Source organism: Scardinius erythrophthalmus, assembly GCF_964197995.2.
Source record: "Scardinius erythrophthalmus genome assembly, chromosome: 23".
NCBI lineage: Eukaryota > Metazoa > Chordata > Actinopteri > Cypriniformes > Leuciscidae > Scardinius > Scardinius erythrophthalmus.
The window spans coordinates 16,821,076-16,844,186 of record NC_138243.1 but is presented as its reverse complement, the minus strand read 5'-3'; the positions used below and the strand labels follow the sequence as shown (position 1 = coordinate 16,844,186).

Genomic DNA, 23,111 nt, shown 5'->3' with positions numbered 1-23,111 from the left:
TCCAGCATTAGCCTGAAATTAGCCTTAAAATTAAAGAGATACATGAAACCCTCATAAATGAAAAAATGAATGCTATTCTTCTCAAGAGCTTTCTGTCTATCTTTGCTTTTCTGTCTCTCTGTTGTTTGCGTGTGACATTCCTGCCCTTTCAGGGCCCAAGTCTTTCAACTCCCTACCCTTTTTTTTCTCTTCCTTCGTTTCTTAAAGGAGCACATTGTTTGTGAGGTTCTGCTTGTTGACGCAGGTGCAAAAAAAGACGCAAGAGAATAAGAGAGTCAAAGAATGAGAGAATGACGGAATCCCGGCACTCACGATTACCCCTCCTTCTCAAATGAAGTCTCTTAGACCTTAAAAGATGGCTTGAGGCCTTATGAACACACTCATTTCCTCTCTCTCTAGACCTGTCAGGGCTTGTAGGTTGTTCTCATCAGCTGTAGAAGTTTCTGTCCGTTGGTCTCAGGTGTGCTGAGGAAGGGCTGTAGCCCTGGTGTGGCTTTCAGTGCCTTCCTCCACCCCTCTTTTCTTTTCCATTGGGGCTTCCTGCCAGATGAGAAGAGCCGTGGGCTCCGAGCCAAAGCCTAATCCTACCTCTCATTCACTGTCAGCAGCAGGAATCCCAGAGCTATAAGTACGTGTGCTCGTTCTGGACGCATGAACTGTCAGCATTAGCGGCCATTCTCTCTACAACACTCAACACAAGCTGCCCATGTGTGCGTTGAGAGTTTGTTCAGCCTGAGCTTGCCACAGTGCTGTGGACAAGACATATGATAGCCTGTGAGAACTTTACAAGTCTTTTCACTCTGAAATATGACTTCGGTGTCTTGGACTTGCGGTCAGTGAATGGCTTGGCATGTTGTACTGTGGTGCTCATACGGAAGACGTAGGTTTGAATCTGGCCCTCAACATGCCTCTCTATTGTTTCTATAATAAAACGCATCAAAGACAAGCACTTTTTTGTCACTCATTCTCCATCTCAGATACATTTAGTTGTTTGTTGTCCAAAAAAAGAAGAAAAAAAAAGATTTTTACAAACCTAAAGATCCATTTGGATGTGGTTTGAAATCTGATGATTAAAACTGCAATTTTTTTATATGGCAATGAATCAATATAACAATAACTTTTATTTTATATATATTTTTTAATTGATAAAATATTTTTTTTTTTCAAAATTGTATAATTGTGTTATTTGAATGTTTTAATTTCATACGATTTTTTTTAATTATTAACCTTATTTTTTATCATGTTGCAATGAGAATTGCATTTATTTGAGACATGCGCTTCAGTTTGAGCGATTTTTTTGGTCCATCAGGACATGACGTGTATGTAACATCACACATAAGTGTCTACAGCTGTTTCTGAATCCACTATTTTCACTCCTTCTTTCCTCAAATACTGATTGACTTGCACAGCACATGTATGGAAATGCCTTCGATGTTTATGTTGCCTCATGAACACTTGCAGTGTAAAGATCAGATTAGGCGAACACATTTAAAATTGGATGCTGTTTCCAGGATGACCTCAACTCAAGTTTTTAAACTTGTCTCTTTCTTTTTTGTTATTTTAGCTTTGTATGAGAGAAGAGCAGCATCCAGACATATTCATCCGAAATCATCCTTTTGTCTCTTGCCCTCCCCATTTCTCTCTCTCTCTCTCTTTCACCCCAGACTGGCACTCTTTGTTCAAGCGTGTCATTGGAAGTGTGTAAATCGTGAGCCCCTCAGCCAAACATTTTCCCCTCTGATCAGTGAGAGGACCCATCTGCAGTCCTCCTCCTCCTCCTCTTCTCTTCCTGCATGTCATCACTCCATTTTCCCCAGACAGAGGACACAAATTAGCCCCATTTACACTCCATTTCCCCCAACTTCACTGCCTCTAACCTGATAATGACTGGTGCATCTAGATGAATTAGGATGATGGCGATGAATTGTGTGTGGGTGTGTAACATCAGGATAGACATGGGTCTCTGCAATGATGATGAATCTGATGAACACACACCTGAAAAAAAAAAAGCAATAAGCTATGAGAGGCCTTGCGTTATATTGATTTCACCACGGGTAAGAGGTGGTCTTAAGCTTGATGTGAAGTATAGAGGTAAAATCACTGTAACACATGGTCTCAAGGGCTTATTGCTTTGTATGAAATGACATCAATAGCAAAATGATTAAAAAAAAAAACACGTTCCCTATTAGTTATATTTATTATTACTGCTTACCGCTGCCAAAACCATAGCAACTTAATTAATTAAAAAATAATATAGAATGTGTCGTCACAGGTTTGTATTTATTTGAATATATAAAAATGCCTTTAAATGTGGCTCATCCAATCAGAATTTAGTAAATAAGTCATTATTTTCCCATATATATTTCCCTTAAATAATAGACGGTAACCTAATAGAATACAATACAAATAAAATAAAAGAGATGTAAAATGGTTGTCATTAATCTCGGCGTTTTTGCTTGAATGCTTTACCAATGCACTATCAACACAACTACAGATTAGAATTGTGGATTAAATATTATAAAAGAGGAGAATAGAATAATAAAATGTTTGTCAGGAATATCTCAAAGTTTTGCACGTGACTTTTTTTTAACAAAGGAACTATCAACAAAAGCACGGATCAGAGAGATGAACGTGACTTCAGACATTGAGAGAAAGCGTTTTGGTCCCCTGCAGTGTAGATGTGCTCCCCACAGCCAGGCGCAGTTGGCTTTACTGGCGTAATAATTGAAACAGCAGATTTCGTTTGCCCCTTCGAGAGGTTTAAATGGGAAAGCCTTTGAGGAGCATACAGTATGGCCATTGCGCTGCTTATAGGGGTTCGTTTGAGACATGATAGGCTCTCGGCAGGACTAGTCCTGATCCAACTTCATCCTCAGGTCAGCAGCCTTCTGAAAGAGAGAGATTTGAATGGTCCCCCCAAGGATTTTGAGAAAAAAAATCAAACACAAATCTACTATTATTTGATGTCAACCTGTGGTTGTAGATTACTGTATGCATGGCATGATGGGATTAGAGTGTAACTTAAGCTTTGTTCGATCCCTGAACCATTTTTTCATACAGACTTTGATGTCAAACATCAAAAAACACATGAATACTGTGAAATTTGTGCACACCTCTCTGATGTGATAAAGACTGCCATAAGTTCTAATGTAAAATCACCCTTAAATGTACAGTATGTCATTTTTTTTTAGCCGCTAGGGGTCGCTAACCTCTTACAATAACAAAAGCGTAGATTGATGACGCAACATTTGCTAAGAATTATGGATCTTGTCGTCAACGTCAAGCCGACCGATAATGTTTATGGATGACTGAATACATCGATGCTTTTATCATGACTGTGATATGAAGCAGTTCGGGATTGCTAAGAGACAGCTATCAGCTCCACACGCGACGCGAGTCCCGCAGATATAAAATGAATACGGACATTTCATTCTACCGAACTACGTGCAGAATTACTACTCACAGGTCAGTTTATTAGACAAATGAAACTTGTGAGGTAACGCAGCGCTGTTTCACTTGGTCTAACATTACACTATCACACTAAACTGCATTTGAGTGTGTTGAAATGTATGTGTTAGTTTGTCTGTATGAGACTAGCAGTAAGCTAGATCAACATTAGAATAACATACAGATCATATTATAACATTTTATCATTGTTGAACTATAAAACATTGATTAGTTTTATTAAATGTGCTCACCTGTTTAATAAAGTACATGTAGAAGCGGTCGAAGTCTCGGACGTGGAACTCTCGTTTATATAAGTTACTGTCTATGGGAGCTCTCGGCATCTCGAAAACACCGCGCTGATTTTGATTCTCGTTTTAGTTCTCCTTTTTTATCCAAAGTCTGCTTGCCATGGTCCATAATGTTTGAACGAAACGACAACAGCGTGCAAATAGACATTGCGAACTACATTGTCCACGTCTGTCGCCTTGGTTACTATCAGAGGGCTCTGGTTCATAGCTCTGGTTACCATGGCAGTACGAGCGGAAACCAGGGACAACGCGGATATGACGCCATTGACAGCGACAAATCAGAAATAAAGAAACGTGCCGTGTCTTCGAATTAAATTAAAACTTCTCCTGGTTTGAAAGTTGTTGGAAACAGTCGGGATAATGTAAGTACACAACTAAAAAAAAAAATATATAACATAGATATAGTGATTTTTGCTATTTTTAAAGCAAAAAAGATACATATTGTGCCTTTAATTTTGGCTTCTTCATTTATCAAACATGGGATGTCACCTTGGTGTATTATCAATCTCTCCTTTTTGTTCTTTCGTCATCACTCTATCATTAACATGTCTGCAAAGGCTTAGATAACACGGCATTCCAGGTCATGGTGCGTTATTGAACAAAAGAGAGGAAACTGGTCTGGTGGTCCCAGAGGAAGTAACCACAATCCTCTCCACTTTGACCGGTGGCAAACAGACTGCCAATAAAGTCGCATTATAGATTAAAAGCTATGAACAAATTGGCCGCCTTATAGTATTTTTAGCACTAGCACTACTCACTACAGGATGTTAAGTGTGAAAAATGAGTCACACTTTTAGTTTGGCCATATTTGTTCATGCGCTAATAAAAAAAAGCAACTGAATACGAACATAAATGATGATGATAACGGCACAGTAGAAACCAAGGTAGGCTATCTCGGGTCGATGGGGGGTCAGACACACCGGTGGTTTGAGTTTAAAGCATCATCCACTCATTACCGGCTCATTGAGCTCTGCCGAATGCAGGCACGGTCAGAAGCCCAGAGACATGAGGGAGGAGTCCTGTCACTTCATTTAGATTAATGGACAGTTAATATCTCCTGTCCTTTGAAGACCTTCAGAACTAGTCTTAAGGAAATGGTCACCCATGCTGTCAGGCTGTGTATATGATAGGATTTCCTTTTGTCTTTGTTTTTGTAGTTTGACATGAATGATCGAGCTATTGTAGTTTAAGTATGAGATGGGTGCTTAAAATGAGAAAAAAAGGTTTATTTTGGCTGGGCTTTGTGACACTGTTATGGATAGGACAGAGGTAACAGGAAAGAATGAGGAGCGGAGGGGGGATGGGATCGGGAAATGACCCCTGCTGGACTCAGGCCGGCCATAAGACATGCTTTCAGAATTTAGTTCTGTGTAACTATCAGTGTAAACTTTTCAGTTTTGTTTAGATTTGTTATGTTTATAGTATATTATATTACTCTACTATATTTTTAAATACAGTAAAATATCGATAAATGTACATTTATATACTTTATTATATATTACCAGTATTCGTTAATCAACATTATTTTCCTGTTAATGAAATGGACCCTTGCGAGTATTTTCATGTTACATAATAAACTAAACTAAGCTACAATAAAATAAAATAAAGATGAGAATAGATTAAAATACAATTGAATATCTCAACAATTTTGCTTGAAAGATTTGCATGTGAATTTTTTTTTACTGAGGCACTAATACAAGTACAGATGAAAATGACTTCACATGACATGATTTGACTACTTTTTACAAATTTGTGATATAATGCCTCAATAAACTCATAATTACTGCTTATTAATAGTTAGTAAGGTACTTATTAAGGTTTTGGGTATAGGATTAAGGGTGTGCTTTATATGTGCTTTATAAGTACTAATAAACAGCCAATATCCTAGTAATATGCATGCTAATAAGCAACTAGTTAATAGTGAGAATTGGACTGAATGTGTTGCCAAAAAAATAATACACAGTAAAACTTTAGATAAACATTATCAAAACATGTTATATATATTTTTTTCATGTCTATGTAATATACCCTGGTCAGTATTTTCATGTTCCATTGATGTGAATCTTTCTAGCTGCTTGTTTTTCTACCTCCTTCCTTGGAAAAGATGATGTTAATCTTCCCATCCTGGTGTGCGTAACGTTTTCATGCAGTGATCCATCATACGAGTAACAAAAACATGTGAAGTCTTCAGTACCTGTGGTGATAAGCTTCTTATAAAGACTCCTCTTTAAACTCTTAACCTCTCTCGCTGTCGGTCTCTCTCTTGTTCTCTGTCAACTCCCTCTTATTTTCCATTATTCCCGAGGGCGTTTCATTACAGCTTTCAAGTCCCTCTCATCTCAAGCTAAGTTGGTCATTCCTGGTCGGGAATCCATGGAAGAATGTGAGAAATGGGGAGATTCGCCTGTGGGCAGGGTGGGTTCCAGTGGGTTCAGGGCTTAGGGTATTGTTAAAAGGGACATGCACCAATTAGCAATGAATGTAGATGGACTATTAAAGGGATCTTAAATTAGTTTCACAGGCACAAGAAAAAGGTCAACACTGTTACAGTGGGAATGGATTTATAGAGCTGACACACTCGATGAGATTTTTACCATCAGCACTGTTTGGAAAATGACCTGCTGTGTTTTCACAAGTTCAGTTCAGCACTTTTTTTAGTAAAATATTTCTTAGGTGTGTTGACTAAGCAGAATTACACTTGTTATGAAGGGAAAAAAGAGCAGAGGGGAAGAGAGAGGATGTTTTTCCTTTGATCAAACAAGGTGGTTGATGAATAAAAGAGAAAGAATAAAAGAAGTGAGCCAATAGATCACACCAAACAAAAGGAAATGAAAAAAAATGTCAGGGAAGAGAGAGAGAGAGAGAACTTGAGGGAGGGAGCCATTATTATCTGATACCTGAGAAGTTTTTTTTGTGTGCATGTGTGCGTGTGTGTGTGTGTGTGTGTGTGTGTGTGTGTGTGGTGTGGGGGGTTGGTTGGCTGTTGGAGGGAAGTGTGTCTGGGTGGGGACTGTTAAAAGTGTAAAATATTTGGTGGCCGTTGTGGCAGGAAGTTCACCAAACAAGTTGTTTTCTTTTCTATTGCAAGTCAGTCTGAAGAGACAGTGAATGTAAATATGAACAGAAACCAATTCATTATCATGAAAGTGGCATTATACTGTTTTGTTATTGACTCTACTCATGATTCCATGGCAACATTGAAACCTTTCCAGATTTCTGCAGAATTCAAGTGTCCCATAATGAATCATCATTTTCTGATAATCACATACTGTTGTTATTAATAGTATCAACTAGGACTGGGTGAAACAAAAAAAAAAACATTACTTCAGTCTTCAGTGTCACATGATCCTTCAGAATTCATTCTAATATGTTGATTTGGTGCTCAAGTAACATTTATTTGTATTATCAATGTAATAAAAATGCGCTGCTTAATATATTTGTGATGAATAAAAACCTCAAAAGAACATCAACATTCAAAACTTTTGATCAATTTAATGTAAAAAACTTTTATTTGATTTTAAAAAGATCAAAACCCAATTTTTTTATTAGTATTATTATTATTGAATTTATACTCATAATATGCAGAATGTCTCACAGAGAGTTCAGTGTACACTTTTGAGTGCTAACTCAAGCAAACTGACTTTTGATCTGATTCTTTGAAGCGGATAATTCAAAAGAACAGATTTGTTCAAATGAATTAAACTTCCCAAAAAAAAGCACAGAGAAAATCGATTCATTTCTGGGCACAAAACTGCATGATCTTTAGGAAACTAATGTCCAAATAACATGTTTTAACAATTTTTTTTATATCATTAATAGAAAATGATATTGTATATATTGTAAACATTTGATGCTATATGGCTCAGCGCTATCTATGAAGTAATCTGTCAGCAGAGACAGACAAAGACAGTGATTACTCTTGTCTTTGTCTGCGCTCTCTCAATTATACTAACAAGAGTAGATTGTGCACATGCAAAATTATAGATTCCATCTGACTGAACAATGGAGCATTTCTAACCCAGTCTCTCCTGTGCTCACTCTCTCTGTCTGTGTGTGCAGTTAAAAGCCCCGTAGTCTTCCTCAACTCGGTGAAGCAGTGCTGGGCTTTGGGGAGATTTTAAACCTTGCTCTTTGCCTCGGGCCTTAAAGACAAGCAGCAGAAACAAAAAGACTGTGTATTGGACTAATGGGAGCGGGTTTAGGGAACGAGAATAATGCATTTGTGTTTTGCTTCCCCCTCACTTACAGCAGTCATCACTCATCGCTTTTCTTTGTCTACAGAACATCTATCTTCTCTTCCATCATAAATGACTAATATGAGCATCCCAGTGCTTTTTTATATTTATATTATAATATCTGATTGAGTTAAGTTTGCAGACTTATCAGAGTCTATTTGCGGGTGCAATTTTGCAGTATTCTCAAGCAGGCCTTTATAAATGTATAAATGGAGACATTTCAGATGATTATACTTCTGTAATGATATGTTCGCTCCACTTTTTAATTTAGTATCGAAGAGCATTATTCGTTTCACACCCCCTGTATCCGTTTGCTCAGTTTTGAGAGAGCCAAGTAAAGTGAAGTTACAGAACTATAAAGAGGTTTACTAGCCACTCTTATACCTTATGAAGAATTTTTTAAAGATTGAGAGTGTTTTGTGCTACCTGTAGGGATGTGTTAATGTGAACTAGCTGGAGGAAGCTAAAGAAAGCAAATCTTGCTTTTTAACACTCGACTCGTGCTGGTGATCTATTCCACAGCCGCTCTTTTCGCTCAAACAAAAGATTATCTGAGAGAGAGATTGGGATGTTCAGTAGAGTCAGTCGGTTTCATTATTCCATTACAATGCACACCCTCCTCACGGCCAAACATTGGCTTTATTCTGCAGATGGGACGGGGGGAGAAAACATTCATCAGAGAGGGGGGACTGGAAAGAAAGAAAGGATGACATAAAGAAATGTGACATATGAAAAGAGGAAAGACAAAATGTGATGTTAAAGACAAAGTAGGAAAGAAAAAAATACTAACAGGTTGATAGATAGATAGACAGACAGACAAAAAAGAGAATACGCAGCGTGGAGGCTGAGGTAAAATCAGAGTGTGTGTGTGTGCTGGATGTGTGTGTGGTTTAATAACGGAGCTCAGGCTAGCACATCCTTCACAGTGAGGGAAGTGAAGTGGAGGAGGTGTCCTCCTAAGTGCCTGTGATTAAACATTCACAGTGAGGCTATACAAGGCTCAGCAGGCTATTCCACCACCACACACCCTTCCTCCATCCTCTCCACCTGCTTCTACCCTGCAGGAGACGTCCTGCTTCAAGATGACAAAAACACATTCACAAACAACAAGAATATATATATATATATGAGCGTCATAACTCAGAGTTTTACATATAGCGATCAACATTTCGCGTTTGTGTTAACTTGGGGTCTGTTGTCGTCATGCTGAGATTTATCACACATTATTATTGCTGAATCTGAGTATCATGTAGGTGAGAAGTAGGAGGGAAGGAGAGAGTGGGTAGAAGGTCACTCGGTTCATTCGCTGACTCACGTTTGCCGCTCTGCTCAGCGTGATCACAGTTTCTCTCATCGATTTTCGCTAACCTTTTGGTTATGACTGCAATGACATTTTAACTGTAGATCCCCGCTGAGATATTCCATCTGGAGCATGTTTTGGAAGCTGAAGATTTGATATTTAATGCGATCGGATCAGATGGTAACAGATCTGTGTTTGATTAACACACATATGCTTATATACCGTCACAGCTAAGGGAAACACAGTGGAAAGTCCCTTTAAGGCTAGTTGGCGTCCATCTTGAGCAGCTATTTCCAGTCATTTACATACAGCTTATTTTCTCGAAAGACTGCAGTCTACAAAAAAAGTTATCTAATTGTGAATTCATGTAAGAAAGATTGTATTTATGAGTTGAACACACATGAGAACCACCACAATGTCCTAATTACAAGTCGGAAAAAAGCACAGTTTCTGAGTTGGAGGCATGTCAGTGAAAAAAAAAAAATGGCGAACACAATGGCTGCATTTACAGTTGATGGTAAATATGTTGAAAACTATGAAATTACTATTTTAACAACAAAACCAGTTAAGTTGTTAGTATTGTACAATTACAATAGAATATAGAACAATTCTTACAGCAGCTTCATACATTATAGAAACATAAAAAGGAAAAACATGCACTTTCTTTACTCAACGTTTAATAGAAGTAGTATATATATATATACAGTGCTATGCATAAGTTTAGAGACCCATGCTAAAGTTGACTAAAAAGAGGAATAAAAAATCATCTTTTGGAAATTGAACTTAATGCCTTAATTAAAAAAAATAGGAAAAATCCAACCTTTAAGGACACCAATTTTCTTTGTGAATGAATAATGTATCGTAAATAAATAAATGTTCTTCCTTAAAATACAGGGTGCATAAGTGAGTACACCCCTATGTTAAATTCCCATAGAGGCAGGCAGATTTTTATTTTTAAAGGCCAGTTACTTCATGGATCCACCATACTATGCATCCTGATAAAGCCTAGAGATTGGCATGGTTTTATTTCAGTTAGCCTAATAGCTGGTTTGATTTGCATTGAGAGATGATCTTATGGGAAGTACCCCATGCCAATCTCTAGGTATGGTGAAGGCTATGTGATGATGTGGGGCTATTTTAATTCCAAAGGCCAAGGGAACTTTATCAGGATGCATAGTATCCTGGATCCATGAAGTAACTGGCCTTTAAAAATAAAAATCTGCCTGCCTCTATGGGAATTTAACATAGGGGTGTCCAAACTTATGCACCCTGTATTTTAAGGAAGAACATTTATTTATTTACGATACATTATTCATTCACAAATAAAATTGGTGTCCTTAAAGGTTGGATTTTTCCTAATGTTTTTAATTAAGGCATTAAGTTCAATTTCCAAAAGATGATTTTTTATTCCTCTTTTTAGTCAACTTTAGCATGGGTGTCTAAACTTATGCATAGCACTGTATGTACGTATTTATTAGAAAAAAGTGCATTGCCATCTTGCACTGACCAAAGTGACTTGAACACACCTGACCTAGTAATTATGAATTCCCAATAACATGAAATGGGAACTCAAAATATCTATTGCAAAATATCTATAGTGGGTAATCAGAAATCGGAATACTACTGGAGATGCTTTTTTCACATCAGAGTTTGGTCCTCTGTTACCCCACACCCCCCAGTTAACTTCACATTTGAATTGCTGATATAAAAGCCTAAATATCTTGTGGAGGATGAATCTAATGGTAGTAGTATGAAGGAGGGGACATGGACAGGAAGGAGGAGCAGAGATATAGAGGGGGAGGGCAGAGCGGCAAAAAAAGTGAAATGCAGTGAAAAATGGGGTCAACTCTAGTTTATGTAAGTCTACAGCAAGGTTGAGTAGATTTACTGCAGTGCAGAGTTTTTCTATCACTTCTCTGATGTACACGAACAAACACATACACCAGACTGTCGTCCTGAGTATAGAGTGCGTCATATGGGTCTCTATCTCTCACTTTATTGGCCTTAAGGTCTTGTTGGCCCTTACTGTCAAAGCTGGACATGATCCAGAGAAATACACACTGACCTCAACAAACACATTCATGCACACGCTTCTGTTACGCACACTGTTTGTATCACAAACCCTCTGGCAGCGAGAAACTACACAGGCACACAAGAAGACACTACATTTTTACAGTAAAAACTAGATTTGTGTGGTCCTTACCAATGTAAACTCGCCAGCACAATACTAGGGTGTTTTGGTTGGCTGCTAAGGCAATCTAAAGGGGGTTGCTATTTTCTGGACCAAGTCAAAAGAGCCCATCCCAAGTCTCAATGATATTCTGGTTTCTAGATATGGCTTGAGTACCTCCTATATAAGTTTAAATGGATCCAATAGGCAAATTTAGCTTTTTTCTTTATCCTCTTCCTCTATTTCTATCCCCTGGTTACTGGAGCAGTGACCGTGTCATTCTGAAGCTAATCCATAAAATGCAGCGTGTAGTCTGAACCTTCTCATATTGAATCTTCTAATATTTATACCTGCTGCAGTATGGAGATGAGGCTTTCTCTCTGCTCTTTTCTCTGGATTAGTAGAAATTGGGTCAGATTGGCATTGAAGAACATATAACTGGGTTCAGCTTTAAGACTACTGCTGGGTAGCCTTGATCTTCTGACGTAATTACTGTATTGTTGGCTTCTTAAGGAACTGAGACGAACTGAGAAAATTCTTCCTCTTGTGCAGCAGGGAAGGAGTGTGAAAATTGTTGTATAAGTGTTGTGTGTGCTTTTGTGACCGCACCTTCGAACAGGTTTGCTGTCATGTTCTCATATGTGTCTTGAAATCCACCCAAACCCAAAAACTCCTGGACGTCTTATTTATGAACAGCAATCCAAACTGTCCTTGTGTCTGGACTTAATCTTCCTCTGTTCCTTTGTTTAAAATGTGTGTTATATTTCTTTTTCAGGGAAAACTGCTGTAGGCTGATCAGGACCATGAGGTCAATAAATAAGAGCATTGCCGTCTGGAAATGCATCTGATCCACTGTTTCTGCCTCAGGTACTGTTGCTGATCTTATATGATGTCATGTGCTAAGACAATAGAATTGTGTTTTTTCGGCAGCTCAAAACCAATAAGCTGCCTTGCTGCCAATTGCAGCAATTAAGTTCAACAAAGTTTGCTATTAGCATGTAAATTGCATAAAAACAGACTCAAATATCAGGTAAAACGTTCAATTTTATTTACTTTCCGAAGTATAAACTGAATAAAATAATTAAACATGTAGGTTTATAATTAACATTTCTTCCGCCTAGCCCAGCGTCTTGAATTTAGTTTTTCCCAAAGCTTGTCACAATGGGAACTGGAATGGGAACATTATGGGACTGGCCATAATTGCTTGTGCAAACTAGGTATCACAAGCAATTATGAAGCAGCATTATTAGCTTACCTTCTGGGATAGCCTTCATGTTGGGAGTGTGGCTATGATGCCTTAAAATGCTGCTTCTATAAGTTTTTGAACAGAATAAATATCTTTCATGATTATTCTGTGATTCCATAAAAAAGCCTTAAATGGATTCTTATAACTAATTCCTTTTTCTTCTTAGAACTAATGTATCTGAATTTTACCCTAATTGAACCGTTCCAACAATTTCAAGAGGTTATAACTGAGAAAAACATAGTGTGAACTCTCTAATGGAGGTAATTTAAAAAATTTCACTGATGTTCTCAACACGGGGGGTTTAGAGGTTTCACATCCGACTCCTTCGCTCACTCTCTTGTGTCTTTGTGTGCGTCAGAGATATTTCTGGTGTTAGACTCTGATCACATGCAATTCAGCTCTCACTTTTAGAGATGGTATTTAGAGACTGAATTTCTGTTCTGTAGGTACATCCTCTTTCATTCTGTTGCTTTCTCTTTCTGCACTGTAATAATTCTTTACATAGCCAGAGTTGGATCTAGCATTTATGCTGCGTTAGAGCTGGAGTGAAGCTCTTTCATGGTCTCTAGATAGCATCTTAAGAAGAATGTGATGTTTGCTGGTCAGTCAGGTTTTAGTCCTATCTTTGAAATGTCACACAGGCATATACAGACATCTTGCTAGTGTTTGGTGGGTCTTAACTTCATCCGTAAGTAACGACGTCATATATCTAACCCATGTTGTGTCTTTCACAGACGTTAAACCATGGGAAATGTGGAGAGCCAAAATGGAGGCCACGCCTACTACAGTGAGGGGCAGGGCCACCTCTCACGAAAGCACATGACCCGATCACTTCGCATCTCTAACAAGCAGTCTCGACGATCGCGTCATGCCTCAACCAGCAAGGCTGAACACCGCAACTCTGAGACCAGCACAAAATCTAGCAGCACCCCTTCCATCCCACAGTCCTTAAGTGAAAATGGCCTGGAACCCTTCAATGAGACAGATGCTTTGGAGGGCTATGGGGGCACCATTTGGGTGGACCGGATGGCCATGAACTTACGGCCGATGTCCTTCCACGACAACTTGGCGGATCCCACCATCACGCCTGGCTCTGAAGACGGAGTTGAGATGGACACAGTGGTGGCAGACGGTTGTGATGATGATGATGGACTTTTCACAGGTGAGGACACATACCTGCAGAGGACCAGAGACGGTCCTCGGGAAGGTGGCAGCTTCAAGAAGAAGCGCTCCAAATCTGCAGACATGTGGAGAGAGGATTCCATGGAGTTCTCCCTGTCAGATCTAAGCCAAGAGCATCTGACAAGCACAGAGGAGATTATAGGGACAAATGAGGATGAGGACAAAAGCTTTGCCAATTGTGGAGGACGGCGTCGCACCTCCAGCCCACAGACTCTCGAGTCTCACTCAGGAGAAAGAGCCAACTCTTTAGATGAACTTTGCACACCTCTTCGTGGCTCCCACCATCTCTATAATGGTCACAATCCCGAGAGGACGGAGGGAGCCGGAATGAACGGCGAGATCTTGTCTCCTGCGGAGGAGGAAGGGAACGGATATGGAGCGTACACTCTTCCTTGTCGTCGTTCTCACTGCCTGTCTGAAGGACTGTCCAATCATCAGGCTACCATCTGCTCACGTATGCAGGGACGGCGTGCGCAAACAACGCATGTAAGTTATTCCTCTGACAAATGTTTTTTCACATCCTCTCAAAATAAAGACTGTTATGAATCATGTGCACTTTGCATACTTCCAAACCTGCCAAATAGTATCGTCCATTTATTTAGAACCTTGTTGCTAAAGTGCAGCAACCAAGAACTGGATAAATAGCTTATTGGATTCTCTGAGGAAATTTTTTATTTAACTTTTAGGTCTAGTAAAATGTTAAAGATAAAAACATTCTGATTTTGACTTTCATATTTGATGTGATCTGAACTGTCTTTGCTTGTCAAAGAGCTTCCAATTTTGAAAGGTCTCAGGGGACACTTCAAACACAACTTTCATGTTCAAGCCTGTGGCAGCTACTTTGGACAAAAGTGTTTTTGAAACATGTAATTTCCCATAATCTACCTGTGAGGAACTGCAGTGTTTCTGTGTTGGCAAAGGGAAGCTGCCCCTTCTCCTTAGAATGTCTTCCTCTTTCTGTTCCTCTTTCATGCACTGGTAAACAAGTTGAAAACGAGTACAGATTAGTCTCTTCCTTTGTGTCTGTCAAAATAGGAAAGAAAGAAGAGCCGTTCATCAGCTCAATGGAAGTTAGTTTCCATTAAAAATGTTCTGAATTGTCAAACTATTATTTGGGGTGAAGGAGTTCTGAGAAGGAATTCTTGTTTGGAGGATGTCCCGTATGAAGTGCTGTCACTGTAGAGGGAGTGTCATCTTTTATCTGCATTAACCTGGTCTGTGTGTGTAGGATATCACAGCTTGTGAGGGCAGCGAGTATGGAGACAGTGGTATTGATGGTGGTGCAGCTGAGGTCGAGCACTCCTCGCGCCGTTGCAAGGCCATGTCTGCGTCCTTCTCCGTCTACTCCACTGCTAGCGGAAGCATCTTCGCGGGAAGCGACAGTGGCAGTAGCAGCGGAGGTGGAGGAGACCGTGAACGTCAAGCTGGTGGAGATCAAGGCGTGTACGAGAACTTCCGTCACGAACTGGACTTGAACTCCAGACAGACGCGGGAATGCCTCGAGGAAGCCAGTTCGGCTGCCAGCGATGAAAGGAGCAGTGGAACGCTAAGCTCCGTTTACCCTTCAGACATTCTACTTAGCACGGTGCAGGGCACTGTGCGGAAGGCCGGCATACTGGCTGTGAAGAACTTCTTAGTGCACAAAAAGAATAAGAGGGTGGAGTCAGCAGCAAAAAGGAAGTGGAAGCAGTACTGGGTGTCTCTCAAAGGTGAGATACAAGCTATGTTTAGAATAGCATATTGCTCTTACTATTTCTGCAGTATATTGTGTGTATACTGTGCATTGTACACCTGGATGTCCTCCTACATTTGATTAAATGTACAGTATACAACAGAGCGCACTTCACTGGGTATTCTGTCCCACAGTACAAATCGTTCTACTTGATCTTTTGTTTTTAAACTCGTTGACACTGCTTCAGTTATTAAATATCATGCACTTGCTATTTCACATCGGGCTTATTACACCAAACCCTAATACATTTATTTTCTTACTCTGAGCTTTTGATTCTTGCTGTTTGATGTGTGTACCTTTGCCATGACTTTTCAATAACAGTCTAATTTAATGCTCAGAGACATTTCTTTCAGCAGTTGCTATTGTAAAGAAACACAAAATAGTATACTAGACATTACTGGTCTTCCTTTGTGTCAGAACCATAATCAAGTTATCTAAAGAGTTTTCTACAAACCTTTTGCCATCTATTAAATCTAATGCAGCTCGTCCCATACGCTTCAAATATAATTATCACCGACAACATCCTTTACACAGCTGTTCATCTTCTTATGACAATTGTGGGGAGCAAATAATCACCCCAGTTCTGCTTCATATAGATGAATCAAGATCCTGAAACTTGTATTACATTTCCAGTTACATATTTTCTGATCTTCCTTCTCAACTTATTCTCCCAGGATGCACTCTGTTTTTCTACGAAACGGATGGGCGTTCAGGGATTGACCACAACAGCATCCACAAACATGCAGTCTGGGTGGAGAACAGCATTGTCCAGGCTGTACCAGAACATCCCAAGAAAGACTTCGTGTTTTGTCTAAGCAATGCACTGGGAGACGCCTTTCTCTTCCAGGTAAGTCTGGAAAAATCTCAAAAGACTAATATAAATGTGATTCCAGTTACTTTTAAAATCTTGAATTTTTCAGGGTAGCATTTGAAACCCTTGGCGAGGTTTCTGACATTTATGACAGGTTTCTACATTTATGACGACCTGTATCCAGTTGATATAGAAGTGTCTGACTTCAATACACATGGTCCACTGTTTCATTCAAAACTGCTAAATGATATTTCTAAATTTCTGTGGGTCTCGGTGGCATTTTATTCTGTGACAGGTGACAGCATCCTACTTACGATGTGACATTCTTAAAGGTTAAGTAGTCAGGCTTGACAGTCAAATCTATATGACTGTCACTTAGTAATTTAGTTAAAGGGATATTTCACCGCTGGAAAGATGAATGTGTATTTAAATTGGGTCATTTATGTAGTAGAAATGTGAAATTATTTTAGAAGTTGGTGCCTTCTAGACTGAGAAAAGACAGAAAGTGTATTTTTGGCTCATGTGGATGAAAGACAACAACTCCCAGAATACACTTGCTTCGCTGCCCTACGAGGCCACGCCTACCGGTTACAGAGGGCAGTATAGGAAGAAATGATACAGCTAGGCTACTAGTTGACTCGAAACTGAAAAGATGCCGTTTTATCGTGAGATCCCACCACCTATGGACGGGTTGAAAACATGCGGAACTAGCTCCTACTACTGGCTGTGGTCTCTAGCCTCTGGCCAAAAAAGCCTCAGATGACGCAAAATGACGATTTTTGCGTCATCTGAGTTTTTTTTCCAGACACACCCTACAGAAATCTCTCGTCTCAGGGGGACATGAGGGAGGGAAGCACAGTCATTCGAAAATACTACCGGGTTTCTACTGATACAAAGCTTAATGCTAATTGGTGAAGTATCCCTTTAATATATTTTTTTTAGTGCTGAAAGTGTCTCGTTGTTGCTATGGCGATAAAATGATGATGTCAATAGTGATGTATAACCTTAAAAATCTGGAGTGCCAATTTTTAGAAACTGTTTTTCCCATTGTAGCCAAAATGCTAGTGGGCATCCTATAGTGAGGATGTAATGGTCTGATCTACTTCATTTTAGACATCAGGTCAAACAGAGCTGGAAAACTGGATAACCGCCATCCACTCAGCCTGCGCCGCGGTCGTCGCCCGTCAGCACCACCGCGAGGACACGGTACGATTGCTGCGTTCTGAGATCAAGAAGCTTGAACAGAAGATCGACATGGATGAGAAAATGAAGAAGATGGGTGAAATGCAGCTATCTGCCGTCACTGATGGGAAGAAGAGGAAGACTATCCTGGAGCAGGTATGCACAGGCCACATATGCAAATTTCTAGGATTAGGTTTTGGTATTTGCCAATGGTTGGACAAAGAGATATTTTCAAACTCATGCTATTGGTTGAGCCAGATGTTTAAACATTAAATAAAATTAAAGCTTCACCTTAAGACTCTTACCCTTGGTTTCACAGACAGGGCTTAGATTAAACCAGGAGTAGACCTTGGTTAAAAAAGGACATTTATGTAGCTTTTATAACCATGCCTTAGAAAATACATTACAGGTGTGCATCTTGACATTTTTTAAGATATGTCAGTGCACGTTGCTTTCAGTTAAAACAGCTCAAACATGCATTTTAGTCTGGGACTAGGCTTAAAGGTACAGCTAGCGATTTCTGAGAAACGCTGTTGAAAGGAGGTGCCTGTGCTGCATAGCATGTTTGTGAATTTGGGGTGGAGTTATCAATATAGGGGTGTGATCTTTTAGGGTAGAGGCGTGTTTGCTTTGGTGATTTCAAGTATCAACAGTGTTTCTCAGAAATCGCTTACTGCACCTTTAAGCCTTGTCTGTGAAACTGGGCAATAACCTTTTAACCTTTACCTATTCACACACTCTGCAGAAATTATCCTTTAATGCAGGTTTACTTTATTAACTAGCACACAAAGATTTGGTGTTTTTGTGATGCTACTGTATATTTGTGCGAGTATGTGTTTTTTTTTTTTTATGTGGCTTCTAAACTAATCTCTGACTGACGTGTGATTTGATTCTACTTACATAAAAGATGAGTGTGTAAATGTTTGTCTATTCACTTATTTGTGTGTGTGATGTACTTGTCTGTTGGTGTGGAGGTGGGCATACTCCTCCATGGTCTCTGAATAGACTCAGGTCATGCTGGCTTGGAGGAGGCCTGCTGACTAATGATTTATACCAGCATCCTCCTCCAGTAAACAAAATCCTATTAAAACACTGCCCACACTCTAATAATCAGCAGCTTAAGGGCCCTCATCAGTGTGCGAATGCAGAAAATAGAAAGTGCAGAGTACTAATAAAGTAAAAAAAAAAAACTTAAATCTTTCTTTCCTTTTGTTCAGATATTCCTCTGGGAGCAGAATTTGGAGCAGTTTCATATGGACATGTTCCGGTATCGCTGTTACCTGTCCAGCCTGCAGGGCGGCGAGCTTCCAAATCCAAAACGCCTACTTGCTGTTGCTTCCCGCCCCACCAAACTGTCCATGGGTCGTCTTGGCATTTTTTCAGTATCATCCTTTCATGCCCTGGTATGAAATACACACATATATACAAACCTCCATGCTCAAAACACCAAAACACACTCAGTATCAGTGCATAATTCTCTCTTTCTCTCTGTTTCGCACACATCTTTTCTCATTCACACGTTTAGTTAACATCCTCTTCATTTTAATCCACTCCACAAGAGCCCAGTGAGCTCTGAGCTGCCTGCCAGCCTGTTCTTGGCCTAAATCCTAACAGAAACTGCATAACAAAACATGCTGTCATCATCATGTTTTTGTCATTCCTGTGGTTCAGCAGAGAACGTACAGAATGGCGTAACATGCAGCCGTATGACCGCCTCACCTCAGGCGTCACAGTGTGGTGTAGAAAAGCAACTCCCATTTTATTGCATAACTCATTGAGTTCCTTGTAAATTAAACCAAAATTGACAGGAAATCATTGACTTTTTAAATCATGAAAAAGGGAGAAGTTTTTGTTATTGTATTTTCCCCTTAAAAGCATGTTTTTTTTAAAGCATCATTCTAATCACTGGCTTAAACGTTAAATGTCTTTATACAATTTACTTTCTTGTTTCTTCTCTCTTATAAAGCAAGCCACAGGGTTTTGTACTGCAGATGTCACTTAAACTACCAAGGTTTTATGCTTATGGGAAATCCTCCATACAGACTGATTACTGAGGAAATCCTTTATGGCTTCTGTGGCACAACCGTTTATTATCCCAGAAATGTCAGTGTGGTTTCGTTTCGGGGTGTGTGAACAGGACATCTCCACACCATGGCAGTTTATGTGTGTGCTGCATCTGAAATGAGTCATGGTGTCAGATTTTTTCCCATCACTGATCTTTATTTGAAGCCTAAAGGCAAAGGGATGTTTTTTTCCCCCTCTCTTTCCTGATATTTTCTCACAATGTCACTGAGGCTGTTTGAAATCAATGAAGGCTTAAACATCTAGTCAGAGTAAAGGCCTGTTCACAACAAGAATGATAATTATAAAAATAACTATATTAGCATCCACACCAACAGACATTAACATTCTGTTTATTACAAGCATGAAACTGCAGTTGTGCTGTCTGCCGCTCGAGCTCTGTAAAGTTGGAAGGGGATTGGTGAAACATTTAAAGGACTAGTCCAAAAAAAAAAAAAAAAAAACTTATTTATACATTTTGAACAATGTTTATGCTGCATTTTCCCATACATTCACATTATTTTTTGGTTGATCTTCCCCTTTGAACATTTAATCCATAGTGGCAAATGCTATTTTTTTTTTAACTACCATCACATGTGCTTGATACTCTCTCAGATGTTTATTGCCTTTCTGTATGCGTGTTTGTGTTGCACAGGTGGCAGCGAGGACGGACGGAGGAATTCGAAAACGTACTCAAGCCCTCTCTCGTTCCTCCAGTAAACGGAAGAGCCGTTTCTCCTCTCTATGGGGTCTGGACACTACCTCAAAAAAGAAAACCAAAGGCAGACCCAGCATTAACCAGGTTCACATCTGCTAAACATCTGCTACAGTCTGTTTATGGCATATTTTACATGTTACAATTTTACATGTTACAATTTGCGATTGTAAGTTTGTATGTGGTATAAGTACATTCAAATACCTTAAAATCATCTCTCACATTTATGGTTGGACCCAACTTAATGTTCATGATCTTATCCTCCCTTGAAACATCCATAACTTGCTATTTCCCAGATTAAACTCCAAATTCGTCTCAACTAGTTGTTTTGTCTCAACCTAAGGTGTTCGTAGACGGGGAAGAGCCGGTTAAGAGGAATCTCGAGCACATGTTTGAGGACACTGGAAAGGAGACACTGGTGAGGACGACGCTAATAGTTCTCAGCATGCTTTACATAATTAAAACTCTCAAAGAGAATACTGTCAAAGGCAGAACGCATAAGAACCGAGATGTTAATGCTGTGTGGATCTCCCAATGGGAACTGGAAAGAGCTAGAGAGAGAGTTAAGTCACCCAAGCTGGGCTGCAGGCCCTCGGAGAGAAGCGGCGGGTGGCCCAGGCTCCTCTCCCACCCGGCACGTCCATTAACAGCCAGGAGAGGAGGCAGATGGCGGGTGTTTTGGGGGGGGAGTGCGTGTGTGTGTGTTGAATGAGTGACAGAATGTTGGAGTGTTTAATGTATTGTCTGCATGTGTCTGCCAGTTTGTGAGTGTGTTTAAGTCCCTCTGACCCATTTCCCGCTCTCCTTCACCATGTGTGGGCTTGCTGTCTCTCCATGATGTGGGACCACCATCGCAGCTACTCTGTGGGCAGATTGTTGAGGGGAAGGGGAGGGTGCTAGGCTGTCACCCGATAGTGTGGGATAAGCTATCTGAGCCAGGCAGCATGCCGTCACTGACAGCAGGCCAGACCCGCTGACAGACCCAAGAGCCCACGAAAGACCCACAATGCACTTCCCAGCCGGTACACGTCAGCCCATCGATCACCCGCCAGACGTCTAACAGCGCCGTTGTCAGACAGAGGCGCTGAGTATTGCACTGGGCTTGCCTTGCACATTGCTGTGCTTGGATGCCAAGTTAATTAGTATCAGATTAGATATCATCACATTGTCTGCTGCATCGATCCAGACAGCCCTGCTTAAATGTGATAAGCCCGATTTGTGCAAATATAACCTGGAAACTGACACCTCAGTAAATCTGCATTCAGAGGTTTTGTGACATTGTCTTGTGGTAATCACCGTTCTAATGCATTTTAGTATTTATGAACATGAAATTGATGCTGTTTACTTTCTTAATGCACGTTTGTGGTGTTGTGCACAAATTATCAGTACAAATAAAAGAAAAAAATCTTCATCATTGCCGATTTTTCCTTTTGAGTGACATCATTTTAGATGTGTTGGCTATTGGTTAATGTTAACCAATCAATCCAAGCAATTCCCGATGGATGAAATCAAGTTACATCCTTCATTTTAGGATTGGGCAATATATCGGCAGTCATATCGGTATCGGTCCGATAAGTAAAACAGGCCATGAAATAGTAAAAAATAAAAAATAATTCCAGTGTGGTTGAAATCAAGTTCTGTCCTACTTTTTTCAGGATTGCACAATATTTCTGCAGTCATATTGGTATCAGTAAAGCAAAATAGGCCATACAATATAGTATATTGTAATATAAAATATATATAGATATGATATCTATTGTCAGCTTGGCTATTATTTAAAAAAAAATAATTATTGATGGTATTGGTAGTTTGCACAGCAGTATGTCCCTATATTTCTTTGCTCTGAATACATCACATTATATACGTTAAATGGGTTGTGAAAACCATTTCAAGTTGACATTAAGCACATTCAAAAATAGTTTATTTCTTTTTTCAATTGTTTTAGCAGAAGGACAAAGAGGGTTCGGTGAAAAGCCTCCCCCAACACAAGACGGACAGTGAAGTTTGGGTGCCTGACTACCTCACGCCGTCCTGGGTCTCTTTACCTGACGATCGACCTGTGTTGGCTATCATACAACCGGGGGAGACGGCCATGGAGGCCCTGGAGACACTGTGCAAGGTAAATGTCATGTGTACTCGCAAACAGAACTTTTCAAATCAAATAGATTACCTTGAATCCTGTCAAACTGAAGTTCCCCAAGGCAGGTAAATGGATGCTCCTTACCTATTTTAACCATGCTTTCTTCTAACATAATTCCTCTCGTAGTTTCATGTTGAACAGCAAGTTTCAATGTCGCATCAGCCTACATTATTGTGACAAGATTAGCATATATAACCACACCCACTTAAACGTTGCCTCAGAAATATTATATATGATTATTGAAAAAGTAGTTCACACATAACTGATTTTGTTGTCCTGCTTGTCATCTTTTGTCATGAGGTGTTAGCACACATTAGCTACAGATATGTCAGCTATGCGTGGTTCTTTCACAAACAAGATCACAGTTTCACCATACAGTCATCTTGCAGCCCATCTGCAACAATGAAGAGGAAATTTAATACCTAAAACACACTTCAATATCATCAAAGCAGAGTAATATTATGATTCATCCATGGCTAACATCTCATGTAACACATTTCCTGAAAACACAAAACTTGCCCACCCCTCCTTTGATGCTGGAGTTGTCGAGAAAGTGCTAGAACTTTCCATTTCCCAAGGCAA

The 23,111-nt window shown here is 39.7% G+C and overlaps 1 protein-coding gene across 6 annotated transcripts in view; it reads left to right on the top strand.

Annotated features, from left to right (window-relative positions):
• The window catches only part of tiam1a (TIAM Rac1 associated GEF 1a), a 71,276-nt gene that overhangs the window by 24,520 nt on the left and 23,645 nt on the right, over nt 1-23,111 (top strand). For 4 of the 6 annotated variants that reach the window (XM_081354272.1, XM_081354273.1, XM_081354275.1 and 1 more), the window contains 9 exons: nt 12,236-12,327; nt 13,441-14,374; nt 15,117-15,597; nt 16,295-16,467; nt 17,545-17,769; nt 18,831-19,016; nt 20,330-20,476; nt 20,733-20,807; nt 22,335-22,508. In XM_081354272.1, coding sequence (XP_081210398.1) covers nt 13,451-14,374; nt 15,117-15,597; nt 16,295-16,467; nt 17,545-17,769; nt 18,831-19,016; nt 20,330-20,476; nt 20,733-20,807; nt 22,335-22,508 — 2,385 coding nt within the window. In that variant the 5' untranslated portion in view covers nt 12,236-12,327; nt 13,441-13,450. The remainder of the gene's footprint in view (nt 1-12,235; nt 12,328-13,440; nt 14,375-15,116; nt 15,598-16,294; nt 16,468-17,544; nt 17,770-18,830; nt 19,017-20,329; nt 20,477-20,732; nt 20,808-22,334; nt 22,509-23,111) is intronic. The other 2 variants (XM_081354276.1, XM_081354274.1) reach the window with 1 other exon arrangement.